Here is a 22,968-nt window from a genome sequence, read left to right as displayed (position 1 = left end):
AACTGTGGGCCGTCCACACAGAGTCGTAGTCAGAGTCTTCCGACAGGTCTGAGCCAGTCACGTCAGGCCGTGACACGCTGCTACGGCGGCCTGGAGAGTCCACACAGGACCGGTCCAAGTCCCCCAGCACGTGGTTGTGCATCAGGTCAGTGCCCTGCCAGGCTGATGGTGGGGGTGGGGGGGGGGGGTGGGGGGGTAGGTGGCGCAATGTTGATGACGAGGGCAAACCATAATCAATGAGAGGTGAATGGAGAGGGATGAGCGATGGAAGAAATCATAACAATAAGACGTAATACAATGGTAGTGAGGGGAACAAACAAACCCAACAAACAAATGGTAAAATTAAAATAAAACGAGGAACGAACGTCAACGGAAGATTGAAGGAGCGGTGAGGAGTGAAGAGAGAGACAGACAGAAAAGAGAAAGAAACTGTTAGAAAGAGAAGTAAGTACTAATGGCAGGGTTAAGGATAGCATTGGACTACTGTGATCCAAGAATGACAAGAGACAACAAGACCTGACAGTAACGATGAGTGTGTGAGTGTGTGTGCGTGTTCTTACTCGAGTTGAGGGTCTGTCTGGTCTTGGCGCTGGTACAGTAAGCTTCGATCACCTTTAGGATCTGAGCATCTTCCTCTAGAGCAGCTGTACCTGGGGACGAGAGGAGAGCAGGGGGTTAGAACACACACACTCACACGTACACACACAGAGCAAACTTACTCTTCCTCAGGGCAAACTCCTCGTCTGACTGTTTTCTCTCTGGTTTACGTTTAGGAAGAAGCTTCTTCACACTCTTAGGACTTTTATTGAGGTCCTGGAGACAGAGAGCAGAGAGAGAGAGAGAGAGAGAGAGGGGAGAGAGAGAGAGAGAGAGAGAGAGAGAGAGAGAGGGCAAGGAGAAAGGGTAACAGCGAGTGAGGGACAGGAATGAATGACACAAATAAGCAATGACACCCAACCTCACCATACACATAACACAATTGCTATCAATGCCATCACACACACACACATCCTCCCTCCCCATCCACACACACTCTTCCTCACCTCCTTGTAGGAGAGTGCAGCAGAGGGCCTGAGAGGGGGTGCGGGGCGCAGGCAGCTGAGGCTCCAGGGCTTGGGGGTGTTGGGGGGTTCCAGGGGCCCCCACATCATGCTGCTGTGTGGGGCCCCGTGGGAGGAAGGGTGGGGCAGGGTGTGGTAGGCAGGGGCCACCGTCATCGCTCGGCCCTCCGCGTGACGGGACGGAGTCAGAGGGTGGGAGGGCAACTGATGGAGGGAGGGAGAGAGAGGGAGGGGGAGAGAGAGGGAGGAGAAGGAGAGAGAGGGGGGATGGAGGGGGGAGAGAGGAAAGGAGTGGGGAAGAGCAAGCGAGAGGTGAGGGGGGGAGAGGGAAGGGAGAGACAGAGATTAGTTGTAATTGTTACATTTACAGTGCATTCGGAAAGTATTCAGACCCCTTGACTTTTTCCACTTTGTTACGTTACAGCCTTATTCTAAAATGGATTAAATTGTTTTTTTCCCTCATCAATCTACACACAATACCCCATAATGACGAAGCAAAAGCAGGTTTCTTGACATTTTTGCAAATGTATTACAAATAAAAAACTGAAATATCACCTTTACATAAGTATTCAGACCCTTTACTCAGTTCTCTGTTGAAGCACCTTTGGCAGCGATTACAGACTCAAGTCTTCTTGGGTATGACGCTACAAGCTTGGCACACCTGTATTTGGGGAGTTTCTCCCATTAGTCTCTGCAGATTCTCTCAAGCTTTGTTAGGTTGGATGGGGAGCGTCGCTGCACAGCTATTTTCAGGTCTCTCCAGAAATGTTTGATCGGGTTCAAGCCTGTGCTCTGGACATTCAGAGACTTGTCCCGAAGCCACTCCTGCGTTGTCTTGGCTGTGTGCTTAGGGTCGTTGTCCTGTTGGAAGGTGAACCTTCACCCCAGTCTGAGGTCCTTAGCGCTCTGGCACAGGTTTTCATCAAGGATCATTTTGCTCCATTTATCTTTCCCTCCATCCTGACTAGTCTCCCAGTCCCTGCCGCTGAAAAACCTGATGCTGCCACCACCATGCTTCACCGTAGGGATGGTGCCAGGTTTCCTCCAGATGTGATGTTTGGCATTCAGGCCAAAGAGTTCAATCTTGGTTTCATCAGATCAGAGAATCTTGTTTCTCATGGTCTGAGAGTCTTTAGGTGCCTTTTGGCAAACTCCAAGCGGGCTGTCATGTGCCTTTTACTGAGGAATGGCTTCCGTCTGGCCACTCTACCATAAAGGCCTGTGGGTGGAGTGGTGCAAAGATGGTTGTCCTTCTGGAAGGTTCTCCCATCTCCACAGAGGAACTCTGGAGCTCTGTCAGAGTGACCATCGGGTTTTTAGTCACCTCTCTGACAAAGGCCCTTCTCCCCCGATTGCTCAGTTTGGCCAGGCGGCCAGCTCTAGGAAGAGTCTTGTGTTGTTGGGGAGGCCACTGTGTTCTTGGGGACCTTCAATGCTGCAGACTTGTTTTGGTACCCTTCCCCAGATCTGTGCCTCGACACAATCTTGTCTCGGAGCTCTACGGACAATTCCTTCGACCTCATGGCGTGGTTCTTCCTCTGACATGCACTGTCATCTGTGGGACCTTATATAGACAGGTGTGTGCCTTTCCAAATCATGTCCAATCAATTGAATTTACCATAGGTGGACTCCAATCAAGTTGTAGAAACATCTCAAGGATGATCAATGGATACAGGATGCACCTGAGCTCAATTTTGAGTCTCATAGCAAAGGGTCTGAATACTTATGTAAATAAGGAATTTCTGTTGGTTATTTTTCATAAATTTGCAAACATTTCTAAAAACTTGTTTTCGTTTTGTGTGTCGATTGATGAGGAACATTTTTTATTGAATCCATTTTGGAATAAGGATGTGACGTAACAAAATGTGGAAAAAGTAAAAGGGTCTGAATACTTTCCGAATGCACTGTACAGTGTTTTCCCATATAGCTTAGTTTGTCTGTGTGAGCGTGTGTGTGTGTGCTTATGTACAATGCATATGTGTGTTACTGACCGTGTGGCAGGGGACAGTGAGGGGTTTGTGGCTTGGGGGAGTGGTGTGTTTGGTCTGACGGGTCAGGTGGTCTACCCAGTCCTGCAGGTCCTGCTGATTGTTACACACAACCTGGAGACGCTCAAATAGACTGCCTGGAGGACACAATACACACATTATACACATTTACATTTACATTTTAGTCATTTAGCAGACGCTCTTATCCAGAGCGACTTACAGTTAGTGAGTGCATACATTATTTTTATATTTTTCATACTGGCCCCCCGTGGGCTACATCCCTGCCGGCCAATCCCTCCCCTACCCTGGACGACGCTGGGCCAATTGTGCGCCGCCCCATGGGTCTCCCGGTCGCGGCCGGCTACGACAGAGCCTGGATTCTAACCAGGATCTCTAGTGGCACAGCTAGCACTGCAATGCAGTGCCTTAGACCACTGTGCCACTCGGGACACATGTACGTTCTGAATAAACCACAGTAGTCTTACCAGAAAGCTCAAAGGAGTATTTGTGGGCCTCACTGTCCTCTACCGTGGTCACAGTCATACCAGTCAATGGCAGCTTCCCCTGTAGACAAGAAACCATCATCAACATCTGAACCCACACTAAACACAGTGGTTAATCACAACTGGGTCCTATTCATTAGGGAACACCGTAGAAAACATTTTGACACTGAAAAATAAAATGAGCATGTTCATGTAGTCCCTCGCTCTTTCAGTCCATTTTCTTCCATTTGGCACCAAATCAATATGACTCTGGTATAGTAGACTAAGGGGTCAGGGGTTATACCTGGAATATGAAGCCACTCATCCTTGGACTGGCAGACAGCATGAGGAGGACATGAGGGAAGAGCATGAGGTAGCGCTCACACTTCTCCTAGAGAGAGAGCGAGATGGAGAGAGAGCGAGAGAGAGAGACAGAGAGACAGTGTGTTAATAGTATTTTACTCATGTACATCAGTTATTATAATGTTATTGTGAGGTTGTTCTAAGGTTTTCCTCTGACCTCTGCTCCAGGGCTGTTAACCAGAGCCTGACTCATGTAGAGGACAGAGCCCAGTGTTCTAATGTCGTCTCCCTCCCACAGCCTGATGGACTCAGTCACAATCTGCAGCTCCAGCTCCTTCCTCTTCCTCACCTCCTGGCACTGGACCTGTCGCCACGGAAATACCATCAGCACCACTTTATAGGTTATCATGGGAACAGCATCAGTACCACAGACTTTTATTACCACAGAAACAATGTAAAATTGTGTGTCCATAGATACACTATATATACAAAAGTATGGGGACACCCCTTCAAATTAGTGGATTTGGCTATTTCAGCAACCCCTGTTGCTGGCAGGTGTATAAAATTGAGCACACAGCCATGCAATCTCCATAGACAAACATTGGCAGTAGAATGGCCTTACTGAAGAGCTCAGTGACTTTCAACGTGGCACCGTCAATAGGATGCCACCTTTCCAACAAGTCAGTTCGTCAAATTTCTGCCCTGCTAGAGCTTCCCCAGTCAACTGTAAGTGCTGTTATTGTGAAGTGGAAGCGTCTAGGAGCAACAACGGCTCAGCTGCGAAGTGGTAGGCCACACAAGCTCACAGAACGGGACCGCCGAGTGCTGAAGTGTGTAGCGCGTAAAAATCATCTGTCCTCAGTTGCAACACTCACTACCGAGTTCCAAACTGCCTCTGGAAGCAACGTCATCACAATAACTGTTGGTCGGGAGCTTCATTAAATAGGTTTCCATGGCCAAGCAGGCGCACACAAGCCTAAGATCACCATGCACAATGCCAAGCATCGCCTGGAGTGATGTAAAGCTCGCCGCCATTGGACTCTGAAGCAGTGGAAACATGTTCTCTGGAGTGATGAATCACGCTTCACCATCTGCCAGTCCGACGGACAAATCTGGGTTTGGCAGAAGCAAGGAGAACGCTACCTGCCCGAATGCATAGTGCCAAATGTAAAGTTTGGTGGAGGATAAATAATGGTATATGTACAGTATGTGTATATATACATATATGTATGTGTATATACATACACATACATCTACACATACATACATATATATACATATCTGTTACAGGAGTGGATCGCAGTTCCGGAGCAACCCACTAGGTGTCATCCTCCGACAACCTTAGGCACCTGTGTATTTATGCCCTCACTTCCCTGTGTTCCCTTGCTCAGTTTTCTCTGCTAGTTTCACTATGCCAAGCAGTACTAATCAGTGTCTGATCGCGGGACATATGGACAGGTACGTGAGAAGTGTTCTCCCTGTTTATTCATTATTTCAGTCATAGTTAGTATTTCGTATTTTTGGCTGTCTGCCTGTTTTTTGGAGTCTTATTTGCTCCACCTTTTTCATGTAAAGTCCGTTATTTTGTATCCTGGCTTCGGGACCATCAGTAAAGTTCCTTGTTTCACCATCTCTGCCGACTGCCTACTGTCTAACCTGCACCGCACCAGGGTCACACCTCACACCAACCCTTACACATATCCTTTTAAAAAATATATTTCCCTTTATTACTTTCCAACCCCACCACCCCTCCCCTAATTGGAGTAAACTAGTGAACAACAACGCTTAGGCCTCTACTTCCAGCTTATACATACTATATACATTTTATGGACACAGTCAATTTTACAATAATTATATTTTGTTTGTTTTTACTACAGAACTTCCTCTACCCTCAACCTCTCCGATCATTTTCATGATGTCCATCCGGTTTGCTTCTATATGCCATATCTTTCTAACTGTGCTCTTTCACAAAAGCTCTCAACCTATAACCTATATACTTATTATGGACACAGTATGCTTTACATTAGTTATCTTGTTGTTATTAGTTGTTGTTAGTTGTTATTAGTCCCATCCTTCAGCTCCATTCAACCCTCTTAACACCATCCATATTGGATTTCTATTTGTCATATATTTTTCAACTGTACTGTGATGTTTCACAAAAGTTCTGAACCCTTCTATTCTCATTGTTTCTACAGATTGTAAATTGAAAATAATCATTTTTGCTAAAAGTATTATTATTATATTATTGATTGATTGACTATTACTTTTCAGATCACCCAGTACTGCTATCTGCAGGGTTAGCTCCAGGTAAATATTGCAATCCTTCAGCCATTCCTGGACCTGTGACCAAAAACAAGCTACAAAACAAATGAAAACAGTACCAAAACAAATGATCTCATGATTCTGTCTCTTCGCAGCAAAATCTGCAGAGCTGGGAAGATTGTATCCCCCATATAAATAACTAACTTTAAGCATCAGTTGTCAGAGCACCTTACTGATCACTGCACCTGTACACAGCCCATCTGAAATTAGCCCACCCAACTACCTCATCCCCATATTGTTATATATTTAGCTCATTTGCACCCCAGTATCGCTATTTGCACATCATCTCTTGCACATCTATCATTCCAGTGTTAATACTAATTGTAATTATTTTGCACTATAGCCTATTTATTACATTACCTCCATAACTTGCTACATTTGCACAGACTGTATATATATTTTCTGTTGTATTTTTGACTTTATGTTTTGTTTTACCCCATATGTAACTCTGTGTTGTTGTTTTTATCGCACTGCTTTGCTTTATCTTGGCCAGGTCGCAGTTGTAAATGAGAACCTGTTCTCAACTGGCTTACCTGGTTAAATAAAGGTTAAATAAAATAAAATACAATAAAAATAAAACATTCAATTGGTAGCAAGAATTTTGTATAATAATTTAAATTGAAAAATTTGTAGTTTTGAATCCGGCGTCGTTTTGCATATCAGTTCATAAACAATTTGACATGGAATCGGTACGTCAGAAATCTCTTCCCAACTATTTTGCAATCTATATGGGACGGCTGTCAATCCTTTGGTCCTTAAATGAAACTGGTATACTTTTTTATTTATCACAATTTTCTTTAACCAATTATGGTCTTTAATGCAGGGCTGACAGACAAGTTCCTTACTTTTTCCCCCTTCCACTTTCCTCTTCCATTTTTGTTTTTGTTAGCTGCATGTGCGACATAACTCCACCAGTCCTACCTGTGATATAATTTATGAAGATAATATCATTTAAAAACATTTTTTCAAAAGATAATGGTTTTTTATCAATTAGTATATTTGAGTATAACCACAATATTTGTTGCATTATTTGTTCTGCCGTTTCTGGCGGATAAAATTCAAATTGCAACCAACTTTCTATGGCTTGTTTTAGAAATAGTGATATTTGGGAGATGATTTCCTTTTCAAATAACTGAAAGTGAGAGGTTGTAATCTGAATACAGGGAAAAAGGCCATTCTTGAACATGGGGTGAGACAATCTTACTAATTTGCTAGAGAACCAGTTCGGATTTAAGTATAACTTTTGTATGACTGAAGCTTTTAGTGATAGGTCTAATGCTTTAATATTTAATAATTTCTGTCCTCCGAATTCATATTCATTGTATAAATAGGCCCATTTAATTTTGTCTGGCTTGCCGTTCCAAATAAAATTTTATATTTTTTTCTCATATAATTTTAAAAACTGTTCACTAGGCGTACGTAGGCAATACCATAAGCAAATAGGTAAACTGGGATAATACTAAAGAGGTAATCAGGGTAATTTTTCCACAAATAGACAGGTATTTACCTTTCCATGGTAGCAAGATCTTATCTATATCTTTGCTAACTTTCTATTAAAATGTATTGGAGTGAGATCATTTATTTCATTTGGGATATGTATTCCGAGTATATCCACATCACCATCAGACCATTTTATTGGTAAACTACACGGTAATGTAACATTTTTATTTTTTAGTGATCCAATACGTAATATAGTACATTTATCATAATTTGGTTGTAATCCAGAGAGGTTAGAAAATGTATCTAGATCCTCTATGAGGCTGTGGAGGGATTCAAGTTGAGGATTTAAAAGAAAACATGAATCATCAGCGTACAATGACACCTTTGTTTTTAAACCCTGGATTTCTAATCCCTTGATATTATTGTTGGATCTGTTGGAGCTAACATTTCGATGGCCATAATAAATAGATATGCCAATACTGGACAACCTTATTTTACTCCTCTTGACGGTTTAAAACTTTCTGAGAAATAGCCATTATTTACTATTTTACACCTAGGGTTACTATACATGATTTTAACCCATTTTATAACAGATTCTCCTAAATTGAAAGGCTCCAGGCATTTATATATAAACTCCAGTCGTACTTTATCGAATGCCTTTTCAAAGTCAGCTATGAATAGCAGGCCTGGTTTCCCAGATTTTTCATAGTGTTCTATTGTTTCCAGTACCTGCCATATATTATCTCCAATGTATCGTCCATGTAAAAAACCTGTCTGATTAGAATGAATAATGTACGACAATACCTTTTTAATTATATTCTAGAATTTTTGCATCACACTGAAGTGTAAGGGGCCTCAAAAATGTTTTAATGGACTGGATCTTTATATTTCCCACTTGTATCCTGTTTCAGTAATAATGAAATCAGACCTTCTTCTTGAGTGTCTGATAATCTACCATTTACATAGGAGTGGTTAAAACATGCTAACAACGGTCCTCTGAGTATATCAAAAAAGGTTTGGTATACCTCAACTGGCCATCCAACCCTGGAGTTTTCCCAGACTTAAAGTCTTTAATTGCATCCAGAAGTTCCTCCTCTGTAATTTCACCTTCACATGAGTCTTTCTGTATGGCTGTTAATTTTACATTATCAATAGAAAAAAATCCCTACAATTAGCTTCAGTTAAATTAAATTATTTTTGGTAGCATTTCTATGTTGAAGATTAAAAAATAATTTGGTGCATTTTCCCCATATTCCATCCAGTTTGCTTTATTTTTATAATATATTACACTTGATCTTTCTTGACTAAGTTTCTCCATTTCTTTTTGTTTTTCCTCTAATTTATTCTGAGCATCTATGTTATAGTTTTTATTGCTATCTATCTGTTCTGTTAGACCTTCTATTTCCTTTGTTAGTATGGACTCTTTTGACATACAGTGGGGAAAAAAAGTATTTAGTCAGCCATCAATTGTGCAAGTTCTCCCACTTAAAAAGATGAGAGAGGCCTGTAATTTTCACCATAGGTACACGTCAACTATGACAGACAACATGAGAAAAGAAATCCAGAAAATCACATTGTAGGATTTTTTATGAATTTATTTGCAAATTATGGTGGAAAATAAGTATTTGGTCAATAACAAAAGTTTCTCAATACTTTGTTATATACCCTTTGTTGGCAATGACACAGGTCAAACGTTTTCTGTAAGTCTTCACAAGGTTTTCACACACTGTTGCTGGTATTTTGGCCCATTCCTCCATGCAGATCTCCTCTAGAGCAGTGATGTTTTGGGGCTGTCGCTGGGCAACACGGACTTTCAACTCCCTCCAAAGATTTTCTATGGGGTTGAGATCTGGAGACTGGCTAGGCCACTCCAGGACCTTGAAATGCTTCTTACGAAGCCACTCCTTCGTTGCCCGGGCGGTGTGTTTGGGATCATTGTCATGCTGAAAGACCCAGCCACGTTTCATCTTCAATGCCCTTGCTGATGGAAGGAGGTTTTCACTCAAAATCTCACGATACATGGCCCCATTCATTCTTTCCTTTACACGGATCAGTCGTCCTGGTCCCTTTGCAGAAAAACAGCCCCAAAGCATGATGTTTCCACCCCCATGCTTCACAGTAGGTATGGTGTTCTTTGGATGCAACTCAGCATTCTTTGTCCTCCAAACACGACGAGTTGAGTTTTTACCAAAAAGTTATATTTTGTTTTCATCTGACCATATGACATTCTCCCAATCCTCTTCTGGATCATCCAAATGCACTCTAGCAAACTTCAGACGGGGCTGGACATGTACTGGCTTAAGCAGGGGGACACGTCTGGCACTGCAGGATTTGAGTCCCTGGCGGCGTAGTGTGTTACTGATGGTAGGCTTTGTTACTTTGGTCCCAGCTCTCTGCAGGTCATTCACTAGGTCCCCCTGTGTGGTTCTGGGATTTTTGCTCACCGTTCTTGTGATAATTTTGACCCCACGGGGTGAGATCTTGCGTGGAGCCCCAGATCGAGGGAGATTATCAGTGGTCTTGTATGTCTTCCATTTCCTAATAATTGCTCCCACAGTTGATTTCTTCAAACCAAGCTGCTTACCTATTGCAGATTCAGTCTTCCCAGCCTGGTGCAGGTCTACAATTTTGTTTCTGGTGTCCTTTGACAGCTCTTTGGTCTTGGCCATAGTGGAGTTTGGAGTGTGACTGTCTGAGGTTGTGGACAGGTGTTCAGTTATAAATTCCTCTGTCCTAGTTAAAAACAAGTTATCATCCAATAGGCTTTGATTAAATTTCCAATATCCTCGCCCAGGTGGAAATTCAGTAAGAGTAATGTATATGTTAATTATATGATGGTCCGACTTCATTCTGTCCCCTATCAACACTTTTTAAACTTTTGGTGCCAACGAGAATGACATAAGAAAGAAGTCAAGACGACTAGCTTGATTGAGTCTCCACCATGTATATCTCACTAGGTCAGGATATTTAAGCCTCCATATATCCACTAGTTCTAATGTATCCATGACAGTTTGTAGTGTGATTTCCTTTACGGTCCATTCAGATATTTAAAACAGTATTATAATCTCCCACCATAATAATAGTATTGTATTGCTTGCAGGGTTGATAATTTATTATATATATATTGTCAAAGAAGTGTGGATCATCATTATTTGGTCCGTAAAGGTTAATGAGCCATATCTGTTTATGGTCCAATAACATATTTAAAATCATCCATCTACCTTGCGGAGCTGTTTGGACAATTTGCACATTCGGATCAAAATTACTGTTAATTAATATCATCACCCCTTTTGAGTTTCTTTGCTCAAACATTGTCATGTTTCAGGATGAATTAGAATGCTGACAGCGAGCCAGGCCTAATCGCCCAACATCAGTGCCCAACCTCACTAACGCTCGTGGCTGAACAGAAGCAAGTCCCCGCAGCAATGTTCCAACATCTAGTGGAAAGCCTTCCCAGAAGAGTGGAGGCTGTTATAGCAGCAAAGGAGGGACCAACTCTATATTTATGCCCATGATTTTGGAATGAGATGTTTGACAAGCAGGTGTCCACATACTGTTGGTCATGTAGTGTTTATAATGACTTAATAATTATGTGTGCACAAGTGATGCATGCTCATATCATTCAAGTGTACCATAACATGTCGACTCATGACTCACACGTCACAGCTTGACGCACACCATGCGCTGCTAATGAGGTAACTATGGAAACAAGAGGCGATATGTGTATTGGTGTGACTCACCGAGAGGCTCTTGAATGTTGTCATACACTTCTGGATGTCTGGCCAGTCGGAGTGACTCTCCTACAGGGAGCACAGCAGAGAGCAGTTATACAGCTGTACACACACACACACACACATCCATCATCAGTGAATGAGGACACTCTTACACACATACCTGCACATGACACACACAAACACACACACACAAACAATCGCACACCAACATCTTAGAGTAAACACACCTATACGTGACACACACACACAGCCCTACCTCCATGTGTCTCTCCAGTTCCTTCAGTAGAGTGGGGTATTTGTCCAGCCTCATGAAGGGTTTACTGAGGCCTGTGGTCAGGGTCAGGATACCTGGACTACTGGCTCCCTTCCCCTCCATAAACTCCCCCAGCTCCTCACTGGGGAGGGAGGGAGAGAGAGAGAGAGAGAGAGAGAGAGAGAGAGAGAGAGAGAGAGAGAGAGAGAGAGAGAGAGAGAGAGAGAGAGAGAGAGAGAGAGAGAGAGAGAGAGAGAGAGAGAGAGAGAGAGAGAGAGAGAGAGAGAGAGAGAGAGAGAGAGAGAGAGAGAGAGAGAGAGAGAGAGAGAGAGAGAGAGAGAGAGAGAGAGAGGGATATTCAATTGTCAAGTCTAATTGTAGCCTTTACACTACCTGCCTGTGTAAAAATAAATCATTGTTGTACAGTAAGAATGTTAGAACATCAGTTTCATGCTGCATAGGGTCTAGATTTACCTGTGCTGTGTGAGCACGTTGACTGCCGAGGGGTGGTTGGAGCAGTAACCCACGTAGAGAGCCTTCATCTGGGGCATCAGGTTCATGAAAAAGCCCCCTACCCTCTGCTGGCTCTCTGGAAGTCTGCACATGTTGGGAAAAAAACACACACAAGCTGAGTGAAATCAAGGATTGCTGTATTACCACAGCCAACCACTAGATGTTCCTATACCCTTTATTTACCTCGAAGGAAAACTGCTGTAAAATATCGCAAGTAGCAGCAGGACAGATCTGATTGGATTAGAACAGCAGTGACAAGCCCTTTCTCTGATCCCTGTGTGCTGATTGGTGGAAAGTCTGTGAGGGGCCGGACTTACTTGGTGCACTCCTCCAGTGATTGGACGAGCATCTGCTGGAAGGTGCTGATCTCCTCCAGGTTCCCCAGGATCACATACACATCTGTACTGCTCAGTCTGGAGAGAGGGAGGAGAAGAGAAGAGGAGGGAGGAGAGCGGGGAGAGGAGAAGAGAAGGAGAGGTGGAGGAGGAGGAGGAGGAGGAGGAGAGGGGGAGAGGAGAAGAGAAGGAGAGATGGAGGAGGAGGAGGAGGAGGAGGAGAGGGGGGAGAGGAGAAGAGAAGAGAGAGGGGTGGAGGAGGAGGAGGAGGAGGAGGAGGAGGAGGAAGAGGGGGGAGAGGAGAAGAGAAGGAGAGGTGGAGGAGGAGGAGGAGGAGGAGGAGGAGGAGGAGAGAGGGGGAGAGGAGAAGAGAAGGAGAGGTGGAGAAGGAGGAGGAGAGGGAAGAGGGGGAGGGAGAGAGAAAGAGAGAGAGAAAGAGAGAGAGAGAAAGAGAAAGAGAGAGAAAGAGAGAGGAGAGAGAAAGAGAGAGGAGAGAGCATGAGTTTTGGAATGAGTCCAGTAGATCCAATCCAATCAGTGGCCATACAGTATGTCATCATACAGACAGTACAACAGACAGACAGACAGACAGACAGACAGACAGACAGACAGACAGACAGAGACAGAGGGAGGGAGGGAGGTTTACAACAGTACAACAAGTGGATCTTACTTCTCTGTGCTCTGGAGTGATCGCAGGTAGTTGGTCAGAAGGCTCTGGAGGTCCTTGGAATATTCTGTCTCTGTTTCTAGAATGTTCTGCAGCACCTGGGGAGAGTGTGTGTGAGGGAGAGTTTTTACAAGTTTCATGTTGGTTATTGAGGAGTATCACTCTATGGTTCAAGTTGTAATTTCATGTCTTTGTAACTCTGAATACTTTCACTCCCTCTGACCCCTCACCCTTGACCTCCCATTGGCCCTGGACCTCCAGCCTAACCCTCTAATCACAGTCTCTTTTACTACAGGACTAGACAGTTTATGGTACATAGAGCTTCTCCTCTCTGAGTTACAGCTCTGGGTGGGAGTGGAGGACCATATAAATAATGAAGGAAGTAGGAGAGATGGGGAGTGGGGAGAGGTGAAATAGAGAGGTGTAGATCAGGGTTTCCCAAACTCGGTCTTCAGGACCCCAAGGGGTGCACGTATTGGTTTTTGCCCTAGCACTACACAGATGCTTTGATAATTTGAATCAGCTGTGTAGTGTTAGGGCAAATACTAAAACGTGCACCCCTTGGGGTCCCTAGGACCGAGTTTGGGACACGCTGGTGTAGAGGGAGTAAGTCTTGTGTCCAGGCAGGTAGACAGACACTCTCTCTCTCAATTTTCAATTCAATTCAAAGGGGCTGTATTGGCATGGGAAACATATGTTTACATTGCCAAAGCAAGTGCAATAAACTATCACAAATTAACATGAAACATTACACACAAACGTTCCAAAAGAATAAAGAGGTTTGAAATGTCTCTCTCTCTCAAATTCAAATTCAAATTCAAGCTGCTTTATTAGCATGAAAAGCGTCAATATTGCCAAAGCAACAATGTATACAATATACATTGTAATAAAATAATCTCTCTCTCGCTCCTTGTCTCTCTCTCTCTCTCTCTATCCGTGTCTCTCTCTCTCTCCTTGTGTCTCTCTCTCTCCTTGTGTCTCTCTCTCTCCTTGTGTCTCTCTCTCTCTCCTTGTCTCTCTCTCTCTCCTTGTCTCTCTCCCTCCTTGTCTCTCTCTCTCACTCCTTGTCTCTCCTCTCTCTCTCTCTCCCTCTCTCTCTCCCTCTCCCTCCCTCTCTCTCTCCCTCTCTCTCCCTGTCGCTATCTCTCCTTGTCTCTCTCTCTCACTCCTTGTCTCTCCCTCTCTCTCTCTCTCCCTCTCTCTCTCCCCCTCTCTCCCTCTCCATGTCCTTTTGTTTCTCCTTCTCTCTCTAGTACAGCATGTATTTACTTGTTCTCTCATGTCAGTAACCCAGAGCACTGAGAGACATTAAAATGTCAGGAACACAAGCAGAACTAGGTTAAGCTATCTGGAGCGGCCATGGCACCTCAGGCCTACAGCTTTAAGAGTCATTTATTTTATTGAGGATTGTAACAGCAGTATTGAGAGAGACACACACACATAGAAAGAGAGAGAGAGAAAGAGACAGAGCCAGAGAAAGGGAGAGGAAGACAGACAGTGAGAGCAGTAAATTGGATGACCAGGTCTTACCAGGTTGTAGTAGGTCTTGCTAATGGCCGTAGTGTCAACGCCTTTTGGGGGGCTCTTGAGGGTCCCAGATTTGGGGGACACTTGTTTGTCTGAGAGGGAGAGGGGGAGAGAGAGAGAAATTAGATATTTCTCTCCATCAGACACCATCCATTTCCTTCATGTCCTTTCTGATATTCCTGGGTTATGTGATGTTCAGTAGCAAGAATAATTAAGCAATAAGGCACGAGGGGGTGTGGTATATGGACAATATACCACGGCTAAGGGCTGTTCTTATGCACGACGCAACGCGGAGTGCCTGGATACAGCCCTTAGCCGTGGTATACTGGCCATATATCACAAACCCCAGAGGTGCCTTATTGCTATTATAAACTGGTTACCAACGTAATTAGAGCAGTAAAAATAAATGCTTTGTCATACCCGTGGTTTACCACGGCTGTCAGCCAATCAGCATTCAGGGCTCGAACCACACAGTTTATAATAAGGGATACATACCACAGCCTTTGATCTCACGGACATAGTTGCTAGGGAACCAGCCGGTCTTGCCGTTGAGGTTCCCCTCCCACCAGCCGCCCTCCTCCTGGCGTGTCACGTTGATGACATCACCCTTGTTGAAGGACAGCTCGTCCTCATTGGTCTGTTCAAAGTTGAAGCGAGCCTTGACCAATAGCTGCGTCCCGCTGCCCTCAGACATGTCCTATAAGAGAGGTAGAGAGGTGAGGAGGGAGGTACAGAGGGGGAGGTAGGGAGGCAGAGAGGGGGAGGTAGGGAGGTAGAGAGGGGGAGGTAGGGAGGCAGAGGGGGGGAGGTAGGGAGGTAGAGGTAGGTAGGGAGGTAGAGAGGGGGAGGTAGGGGAGTAGAGAGTGGGAGGTAGGGAGGTAGAGAGGGGAGGTAGGGAGGCCGAGGGGGGGGGGGGGGGGGGGGGTAGGGAGGCAGAGAGGGGGAGGTAGGGAGGTAGAGAGGGGGAGGTAGGGAGGCCGAGGGGGGGGGGGGTAGGGAGGCAGAGAGGGGGAGGTAGGGAGGTAGAGAGGGGGAGGTAGGGAGGTAGAGAGGGGGAGGTAGGGAGGCAGAGAGGGGGTAGGGAGGGCGGTAGAGGGGGTGGTAGGGAGGCAGAGTGGGGGAGGTAGGTAGGCAGAGAGGGGGAGGTAGGGAGGTAGAGAGGGGGAGGTAGGGAGGCAGAGAGGTAGATAGAGAGGGAGAGGTAGGGAGGTAGGGAGGTAGAGAGGGGAGGTGGGGGTAGAGAGGGGGAGGTAGAGAGGGGGAGGTAGGGAGGTAGAGAGGGGGAGGTAGAGAGGTAGAGGGGGGAGGTAGAGTGGTATAGGGGGGAGGTAGAGAGGGGGAGATAGAGAGGCGGAGGTAGGGAGGTAGAGAGGGGAGGTAGAGCGGTAGAGAGGGGGAGGTAGAGAGGGGGAGGAGGGAGGTAAAGAGGGGAGGCAGAGAGGTAGAGAGGGGCAGGAAAGGAAGGTAGAGGGAGAGAGGGGGTGGTAGGGAGCAAGAGAGGTGAAGGGGGTAGCGAGAGGGAGATAGGGAGGGTAGGTGAAGGAAAGGACAAGGGGAGAGGGGGAGGTAGAGAAGGGAGGAGAGGAATGGTAGTGGGATAGGGAGTTAGAAAGGGTAGGCCGATGGCTCAGTAATGGACAAATAAGGGCTTGAATACTGACTATACGATAAGCCCACACAAATCTCCATTTGACATAGATGCACTTTGAGATAGACATTTCAGAAGTTGGGCTTCAGCACTAAGGCTGGTGTGTGTGTGTATGTGTGTGTCTCACCAGGCTGCGGTACTGGTTCTGAAGCAGCTTGGAGGATCGACCCAGTGATGACTGGGAGGCCAGAGACTCAAACGACTTGATCCGATGGGCCGACGAGTGACGGGCACACACACTGTCACTGCCCACTCCAATGTCTAGAGATAACGAATAGAGCAGTTACTGTATATATACACACACACACACACATAAAATAGAATGGTTATACTGCACACACATACTCACACGGGCTGCGCACATGCACACAAACACACACTTCAGACTAACCTGCAGTCACTTTGTTGAGAGCCACCAGACTGCTGAGTATCTTGGAGAAGTTCAGTCCTAGGAGCAGATCACTGGGCTCAAACGGCTGTGGGAGACGAGAGAAAGACGGGTCAGTGTGTGTCAGTGGAGGCTGGTGAGCGGAGCTATAGGAGGATGGGCTCATTGTAATGCTGGAATGGAATTAATGGAACGGAGTCAAATATGTGGTTTCCATATGTTTTATGTATTTGATACCGTTCCATTTATTCCATTCCAGCTATTACAATGAGCCCATCCTCCTATAGCTCCTCCCACCAGCCGCCACTGGTGTGTGTGTGTGTGTGTGTGTGTGTGTGTGTGTGTGTGTGTGTGTGTGTGTGTGTGTGTGTGTGCGCGCACATCATTCCTGTGTGTGACATGGTGTTAGTGCCAAAACTAAAATACGTGGAGACATGCCCAAAAGTACTCGGGGAAAAAATATTTACTCAATTGGACAGCACTGGAGCTGGGTCATCACAAGGCCTGCCAATGCCAATCAATAGAACCCATATTCACTAGCACAGAAGCTATCAAAATAAGACAGTAGCATACAGACAGCTTCACAAACTACTGTAAACTAAAGGGGTTGAGTAGATAGAGTGGAGTTTAATGTGCCTGTGGAGTGAATTGGATTATTGTTGTTTCATTCTCTCCCTGTAAAATGTCTGTTCATGTACATCACTCTCTCCCCCTCTCACCATCTCTCAATCTCCCCCTCCATCTCCATTTCTCCCTCCCTCGCTTCATCTCTCCCTCCCTGTGCAGTGGTTACTGTCGGGCCACTGAAGGTGAGTGACTGAGCTGTGGCTTCCTTTTGTCTTCCGCTCTGATTACAGACAGGCTATGCCCTGAGAGAATGTGTGTGTGTGTGCATGGCATGCATACACTGTGCTCCTTCCAGAGTTACAGTCCAGTCTTATATTCCTCCACTGTCCCATAGAGGTAGTGATCTGAAAGCAGCCAACCCTCCTCTCATACAGAACTTCAACAATATGAAGCTTTTATTCCCAGCAAAGGAAAATATTACATACACACATTCAATGATTGTGAGAAGGTTTTGGGTGTCAAATAATGTGTGCAGAAAAACGTGAAAGTGACCTCAAACTATGCTCCACTGTGGTTTATTGACACAATGTTTCCACCATTATGGCCTAATCAGAGCTGAACGCATAAAGACTGGTTTCACTGTGGCCCTTAAGGCAACCCCAGACCTGACATGATAGAACCAGTAGGTGAAATCAGGAGTTCCACTATATGGCTTTTACTTCTCCAGAATAGCAGATCAGTGGCCACTCCAAGGAAGGGAGGAAGGGTGCATTTCAAAAGTACTCTAACTGGATCGATGACTACAGGGGGTGTGGAAACTCTTAGGGTCACTTCCTGTGGTCAACAGGTCAGGAGTGAAGGGTCAGCTAACGGCTGCACAGCGTGTGTGTGACATGGCTCCAAACAGTCTGAAGACATAAAGACACATGTACTTGAAGAAGAGTGCAGATGCAAAGTTTGGTAACAGAATGACTGTTTGTGCTGCTGGTCATTCTGTTAATGAACTTTGCATCTGCACTGTTCTTCAAGTAAAAGTGTTTTTGTACAATGTTCTGTGGATATTATTCAAAGTAGTCCAAACCATAGTTGTGTGGTTTGTTTAGCAATCAGTGTTTTTTGTTGGGCATGCATTTTAAAGTGAATAATCTGAGTCTCAGCATCACCGTTACCATGGAATTGCCCATAGAATAATTCCAAGAAAACAACATTAACACGCACACACACAGTACCCACACACACACCAAACAGTATACAATCATCTGCCAAACACACTCATCGGAAGCTGGTACCCACATATGGGCCAAAACATACACACATGCGCAAAGTGGATTCTCCGCCAAACACACAGCATACACACACCCATCAGAAGCAGGTCAGGGCTTAAAAAGCGCTGGCACACCCACATGTGGGTACGTACACACACACACACCCCTAATCTGCTGCCCCATGCAGCAACCTGTACTGTGAGCCAGCAGTCATTTGGTGTCTGGAGAGGGTCCATGATGTCTGGCCATGTAGTACACTGTTATAATCCATCTCCCTGCATGTTACACAAACACACACGCCACGCTCTCCTCTCCCCTCTAAAGCAGCTTATAGGGAAACAGGGTTACAGTATGAGGGGCATGGAGGGCTGCTGTGAGGATTTCAAGGTCTGTCTGTCTGCACACCTGGGAGGCTTAGTTATCCCAAAAACACCCCATGACTCAGAGAGAGGGAGATGAGCAGTCCACTTCTCAGAGATTGGAATCAGTCCAACCTCAAACATGAATGTTAACTTACTACACCAGTGTTTTCCAAGCCTGGTCCTGGGGATCCAAATGGGTGCACATTTTAGTTTTTGCTCCAGCTCTCAGACACCTGATTCAACTAAGCAACTCATCAAGCCTTTGATTAATGGAATCATAGTGCTAGGGCAAAAACAAAACTGTGCACCACTTTGGGTCCCCAGGACCAGGATTGAGAAACACTGTACTAGACGCATAGCATCTCTATTACATTGTTATTCTGTGTCAACATATGTGTTGTCATAAAGCGTCAGTGATATGCCTATTCAAATAAAGGCTTTTTAAAATCAATAATACCTACTCAGCACTAGTAGGTACTGGTACACCGACTTGGTACTGGTACCCGTTCGTTGCCCCCCCAAATTGTAAAGTGGTTATCCCACTGGCTATAGGGTGAACGCACCAATTTGCGAGTCGCTCTGGCTAAGAGCGTCTGCTAAATGACGTTAATGTGCCCTTGAGCAAGGCACTTAACCCTAATTGCTCCTGTAAGTCGCTCTGGATAAGAGCGTCTGCTAAATGACTAAAATGTAAATGTAAATGTATATAGCCAATCATTGTGTATTTATTCCTTGTGTTATCATTTTTATATTTTTCTCTCTGCATTGTTGGGAAGGGCCCAAAAGTAAGAATTTCACTTTTAGTCTACACTTGTTGTTTACTAAGCATGTGACAAATAACATTTTATTTGATTTAGAAAATTATTATCCAAGAAGAGAAGGCTTTGTGTTGACATTCAACACCAAGCACAAGTAAGCCTTTAACAAAATAATATTCAGACCCCTTTATTCTACAGTGCCCTCCCTCTCTCTATTTCTTTCCCTCTCCCCTCTCCTTCTCCCCTGCTGCAGTCTCAGTGGGGAAAGTCAATGGTGAAGATGGAACAGTGAGCTGTATTGTCCAGACTGGGTGGGTTCAATGACTCCTCTATGCACTGACACAGTACCAAACTCTCTGTGTATGTGTGTGCGCGTGTGTGTGTGTGTGTGTGTGTGTGTTAGCCATTTCCCTCTGACCACAGATCTAAAATCAGACCGTTCACCCTAATCATTATTGTCAGTGTGTGATATAACAGTCGACACAGACAGCATTGGCTGCTGCTGTAGGAGAAAATACCAAAGCATCCCAATAAAAACTCATGAGTGAAGACTTCCTATATGGGTCAACTATGTAGTGAGTTTGAAGACCACACCTTCTGTCATCTCTGGATGGATTCATTGACCAAGTGTAGCCTAATTCTCGCTTGCTGGTATCTGGATAACTAGCTGGTGTTTCCAAATCTAGAAATGGGGGACACAAGCGCAACGCCATGCACGTAGGCTATGTGGGCCAGGGAAGAAAGACAACGACGTACATAATGGAAAAGCATCAGTCTGATAGTCAGGGCCAGACAGTTTAACAAAATGTATAAATTAACTAGCTATCTGCACTTGGAGCCTACAAGAGAATGTTACATTGTTACAGTTTTAAACGAAGGCACCAAATAATTGCAACATGCCTGTTACAATGTTGCGATTGTGGATTGGCCATTTCAGTGCAGGCGACGAACAAGGCAGTCTCACACCCGGCGATGGGTGATTGTTCTCGGCTCGGAGTCCAGCCTCCTCCCACTGTCAGTAGGCCTATCCCTCCGTCCACTTCGTGGCCCCATTGTTTATTGTGTCACATTGGAAATGGGTAATATTTTATGTAAGTTCTTTATCTTTCGTATTAAATGTTGGATGCATGTTTGGAGTGTTTGTAGGGTTATGTTATGGAGAATTTACCTCTACGCGAAACGAAGTGCAGCCTTTGAGAAACTCCTTTATGTTGCTCAAGCACTCGACGTCGTTCTTCGGTTCTTGGTAGATCTGGGACAACAAAAATGCATATGAGAAACACGAATTTCGATCAAAATAAACTTGTTTTTCATAGCCTAGCTACTTTGAAGCAGTCGTATGCGCGTTTTGATTCAGAGTAGAAGCCAACATTCCCTCTTCTTGGCTTGCTTATACAATACAGCTACAAATTCTCTAGCAGGGAAGTAGGCATTGGATTGAGGGAAATGACGTTGGCGAATGGGAGCTGTGAGCAATAACACAGAAGCAGTGAGGGAGGACGCTGGCGACTCCTCTGAACAGAGGCGGGATGGATAAAATTGATCAAAACAGAATAATTATCAAAGAACGGGTGGGAAATAAATAAGTAACACTAACCACAATGTCAATGTGAATGGATGTAATACAGCCTATGAATCTAGAAGGACAGATCTGACACCTTTTATTACCAGTCTATAACCATAGGCTACATGAACTGCCAGTGAGATATACAACAAAAGTGAAACATTGGACGCTGGCTGAGGCTGGACATATAGATCTTTTACCAGAGTAATTACCAGTTAAATGACCTGTAGCCTATCAGTCTATGCAGTTAGAATATAATACGCTATAGAACAGAATATAATAATAACTGCATTTTTCATAGAGGGAAGACTCTTTCTCCTCCTTTGCACTTGTGGCCAATAGCTCATCATCAGGTGGTCATCATGGGCAGATTTCAATAGCCTACTCTATCAGACCATAAGAACAGAATCAACGGTTGGTCAGAACCCTGGTTAGATTAGGCTATAGGTGATGTTCTCCTATAAGGTGATGGAAGAGTCTCTCTCTTCCAGCTGTGGCCACTCTCCAGACAGCACTAGGCTATTCTGTTGTCAGAGAGGCATTTAAGATTAAGAACGCCAGGGAACGCCCAATCTGTCTAAAACCACACAAGATTTGTCGTACACAATATAGAACAAGGCTAAAGTGAGTGGGGCTTTTGGTGTTGACAGACATACATTACAAATACCGCACTGTTGCTTTAAATGTGGCGAGGGTCTCTATCTGTCTGTGAGCTTTTGCAGTCAATGGCGGCCAGCTCTTGTGGTGTACCCACATACACCACTAGCTGGTGATCCGGATAATGTGTCAAACATAGGCTACATATAAACCATAGGCTAGAGGCCTACAGATCCTGTGCATTAACGTAATACCGCGTAATGCGCTTTGGGTTCCAATCTCACAACGCATCTGTAGGCTATCTGTGGCCTTTTCTGTTGCCTGTCTCCAGAAGAAAAAACTAAAATCCATATAGGCTACACAATTCCCAAACCATAGAGCTCATACATTTAAGAGTTTGTTTGACAACAAAAAAATGCGCCTCATCGTTTGTCTTGGTTTAAGAATCTACAAAGGCTACTAATAATTGCGCACAGAATAGATCGTCGTGACTCGCATCTGCCACAGCGAACGGTGTGGTCTGTCTGTCTGTATAAACCTATCACACGCGTGAGTGTAGGCCTACTGACATATGTGCAACCATTTGGTGCTGTTTTTAGGAACAATAACCCACGCGCTCGTGACCTACAAACGAATCTCTTCATGGGCCAGAGGGCAAAGAGAAGCGAGATAAACCGCGTTATGTCACGGTTCTTGCCGCATTGAGGAGCCGATGAAGCGGGCGGCAAGAGGGGAAGACAAGCGGCAGCTCTGTCCTTACTTTGTCCGTGGATCCCGGGCTCAGCCGCTCCAGCAGTCTGCACAAGACCACCCCATCTTTGAGGGAGGACTGTAAAAATGCCTCGGGATCCGATATAGTCTTTTTCGGCGACTCCAGCACCCCGAGTGTGATCAGCCAAGTGACCGTCTGCTCCGCGGAATTCATGGCCTCAGTCTCGGAGGAATATCCAACGAAGCGGCAGGTTTTTGCGTATTTCAATAGCTACCCCGGTACACAATCATCTGGTGCGTTAAAACAAAAACATTATCCTTTCATACATGCGAGCTTTGAGGGGGGGCGGCAAACGCGAAAGATCCCTCCTTCCTTTTCTTTATTTTCTCTACCGGGTGGATATAGATGATGCTCGGTTTGTGAAAATACAGAGGGTCTGTTCCACGGGTCGGGTCTGTTCCACGGGTCGGCTTTGCTCTCTT

General features: G+C 45.0%; 1 protein-coding gene across 1 annotated transcript in view; it reads right to left on the bottom strand.

Moving 5' to 3' along the window:
• Window positions 1–22,699, bottom strand: part of LOC311130135 (rho guanine nucleotide exchange factor 7-like) — a gene marked incomplete at its 5' end in the record, with an annotated part of 28,166 nt that extends 5,467 nt beyond the window's left edge. Inside the window, 18 exons of the mRNA XM_084162819.1 lie at window positions 561–650; window positions 720–813; window positions 1,044–1,265; window positions 3,053–3,186; window positions 3,535–3,613; window positions 3,836–3,922; window positions 4,052–4,198; window positions 11,337–11,396; window positions 11,587–11,725; window positions 12,058–12,180; window positions 12,414–12,509; window positions 13,102–13,196; window positions 14,629–14,717; window positions 15,121–15,322; window positions 16,401–16,534; window positions 16,665–16,749; window positions 20,782–20,865; window positions 22,535–22,699. Of these exons, the coding sequence (XP_084018945.1) occupies window positions 561–650; window positions 720–813; window positions 1,044–1,265; window positions 3,053–3,186; window positions 3,535–3,613; window positions 3,836–3,922; window positions 4,052–4,198; window positions 11,337–11,396; window positions 11,587–11,725; window positions 12,058–12,180; window positions 12,414–12,509; window positions 13,102–13,196; window positions 14,629–14,717; window positions 15,121–15,322; window positions 16,401–16,534; window positions 16,665–16,749; window positions 20,782–20,865; window positions 22,535–22,699 (2,125 nt within the window). The remainder of the gene's footprint in view (window positions 1–560; window positions 651–719; window positions 814–1,043; window positions 1,266–3,052; window positions 3,187–3,534; window positions 3,614–3,835; window positions 3,923–4,051; window positions 4,199–11,336; window positions 11,397–11,586; window positions 11,726–12,057; window positions 12,181–12,413; window positions 12,510–13,101; window positions 13,197–14,628; window positions 14,718–15,120; window positions 15,323–16,400; window positions 16,535–16,664; window positions 16,750–20,781; window positions 20,866–22,534) is intronic.
• Window positions 22,700–22,968: the final 269 nt, after the last annotated feature.

The sequence above is a fragment of the Coregonus lavaretus genome (assembly GCF_964263955.1).
Source record: "Coregonus lavaretus genome assembly, chromosome: 5".
Taxonomy (NCBI): domain Eukaryota; kingdom Metazoa; phylum Chordata; class Actinopteri; order Salmoniformes; family Salmonidae; genus Coregonus; species Coregonus lavaretus.
Note: the sequence above shows the minus strand (reverse complement) of the source record. Positions and strands in the feature narration are given on the sequence as shown.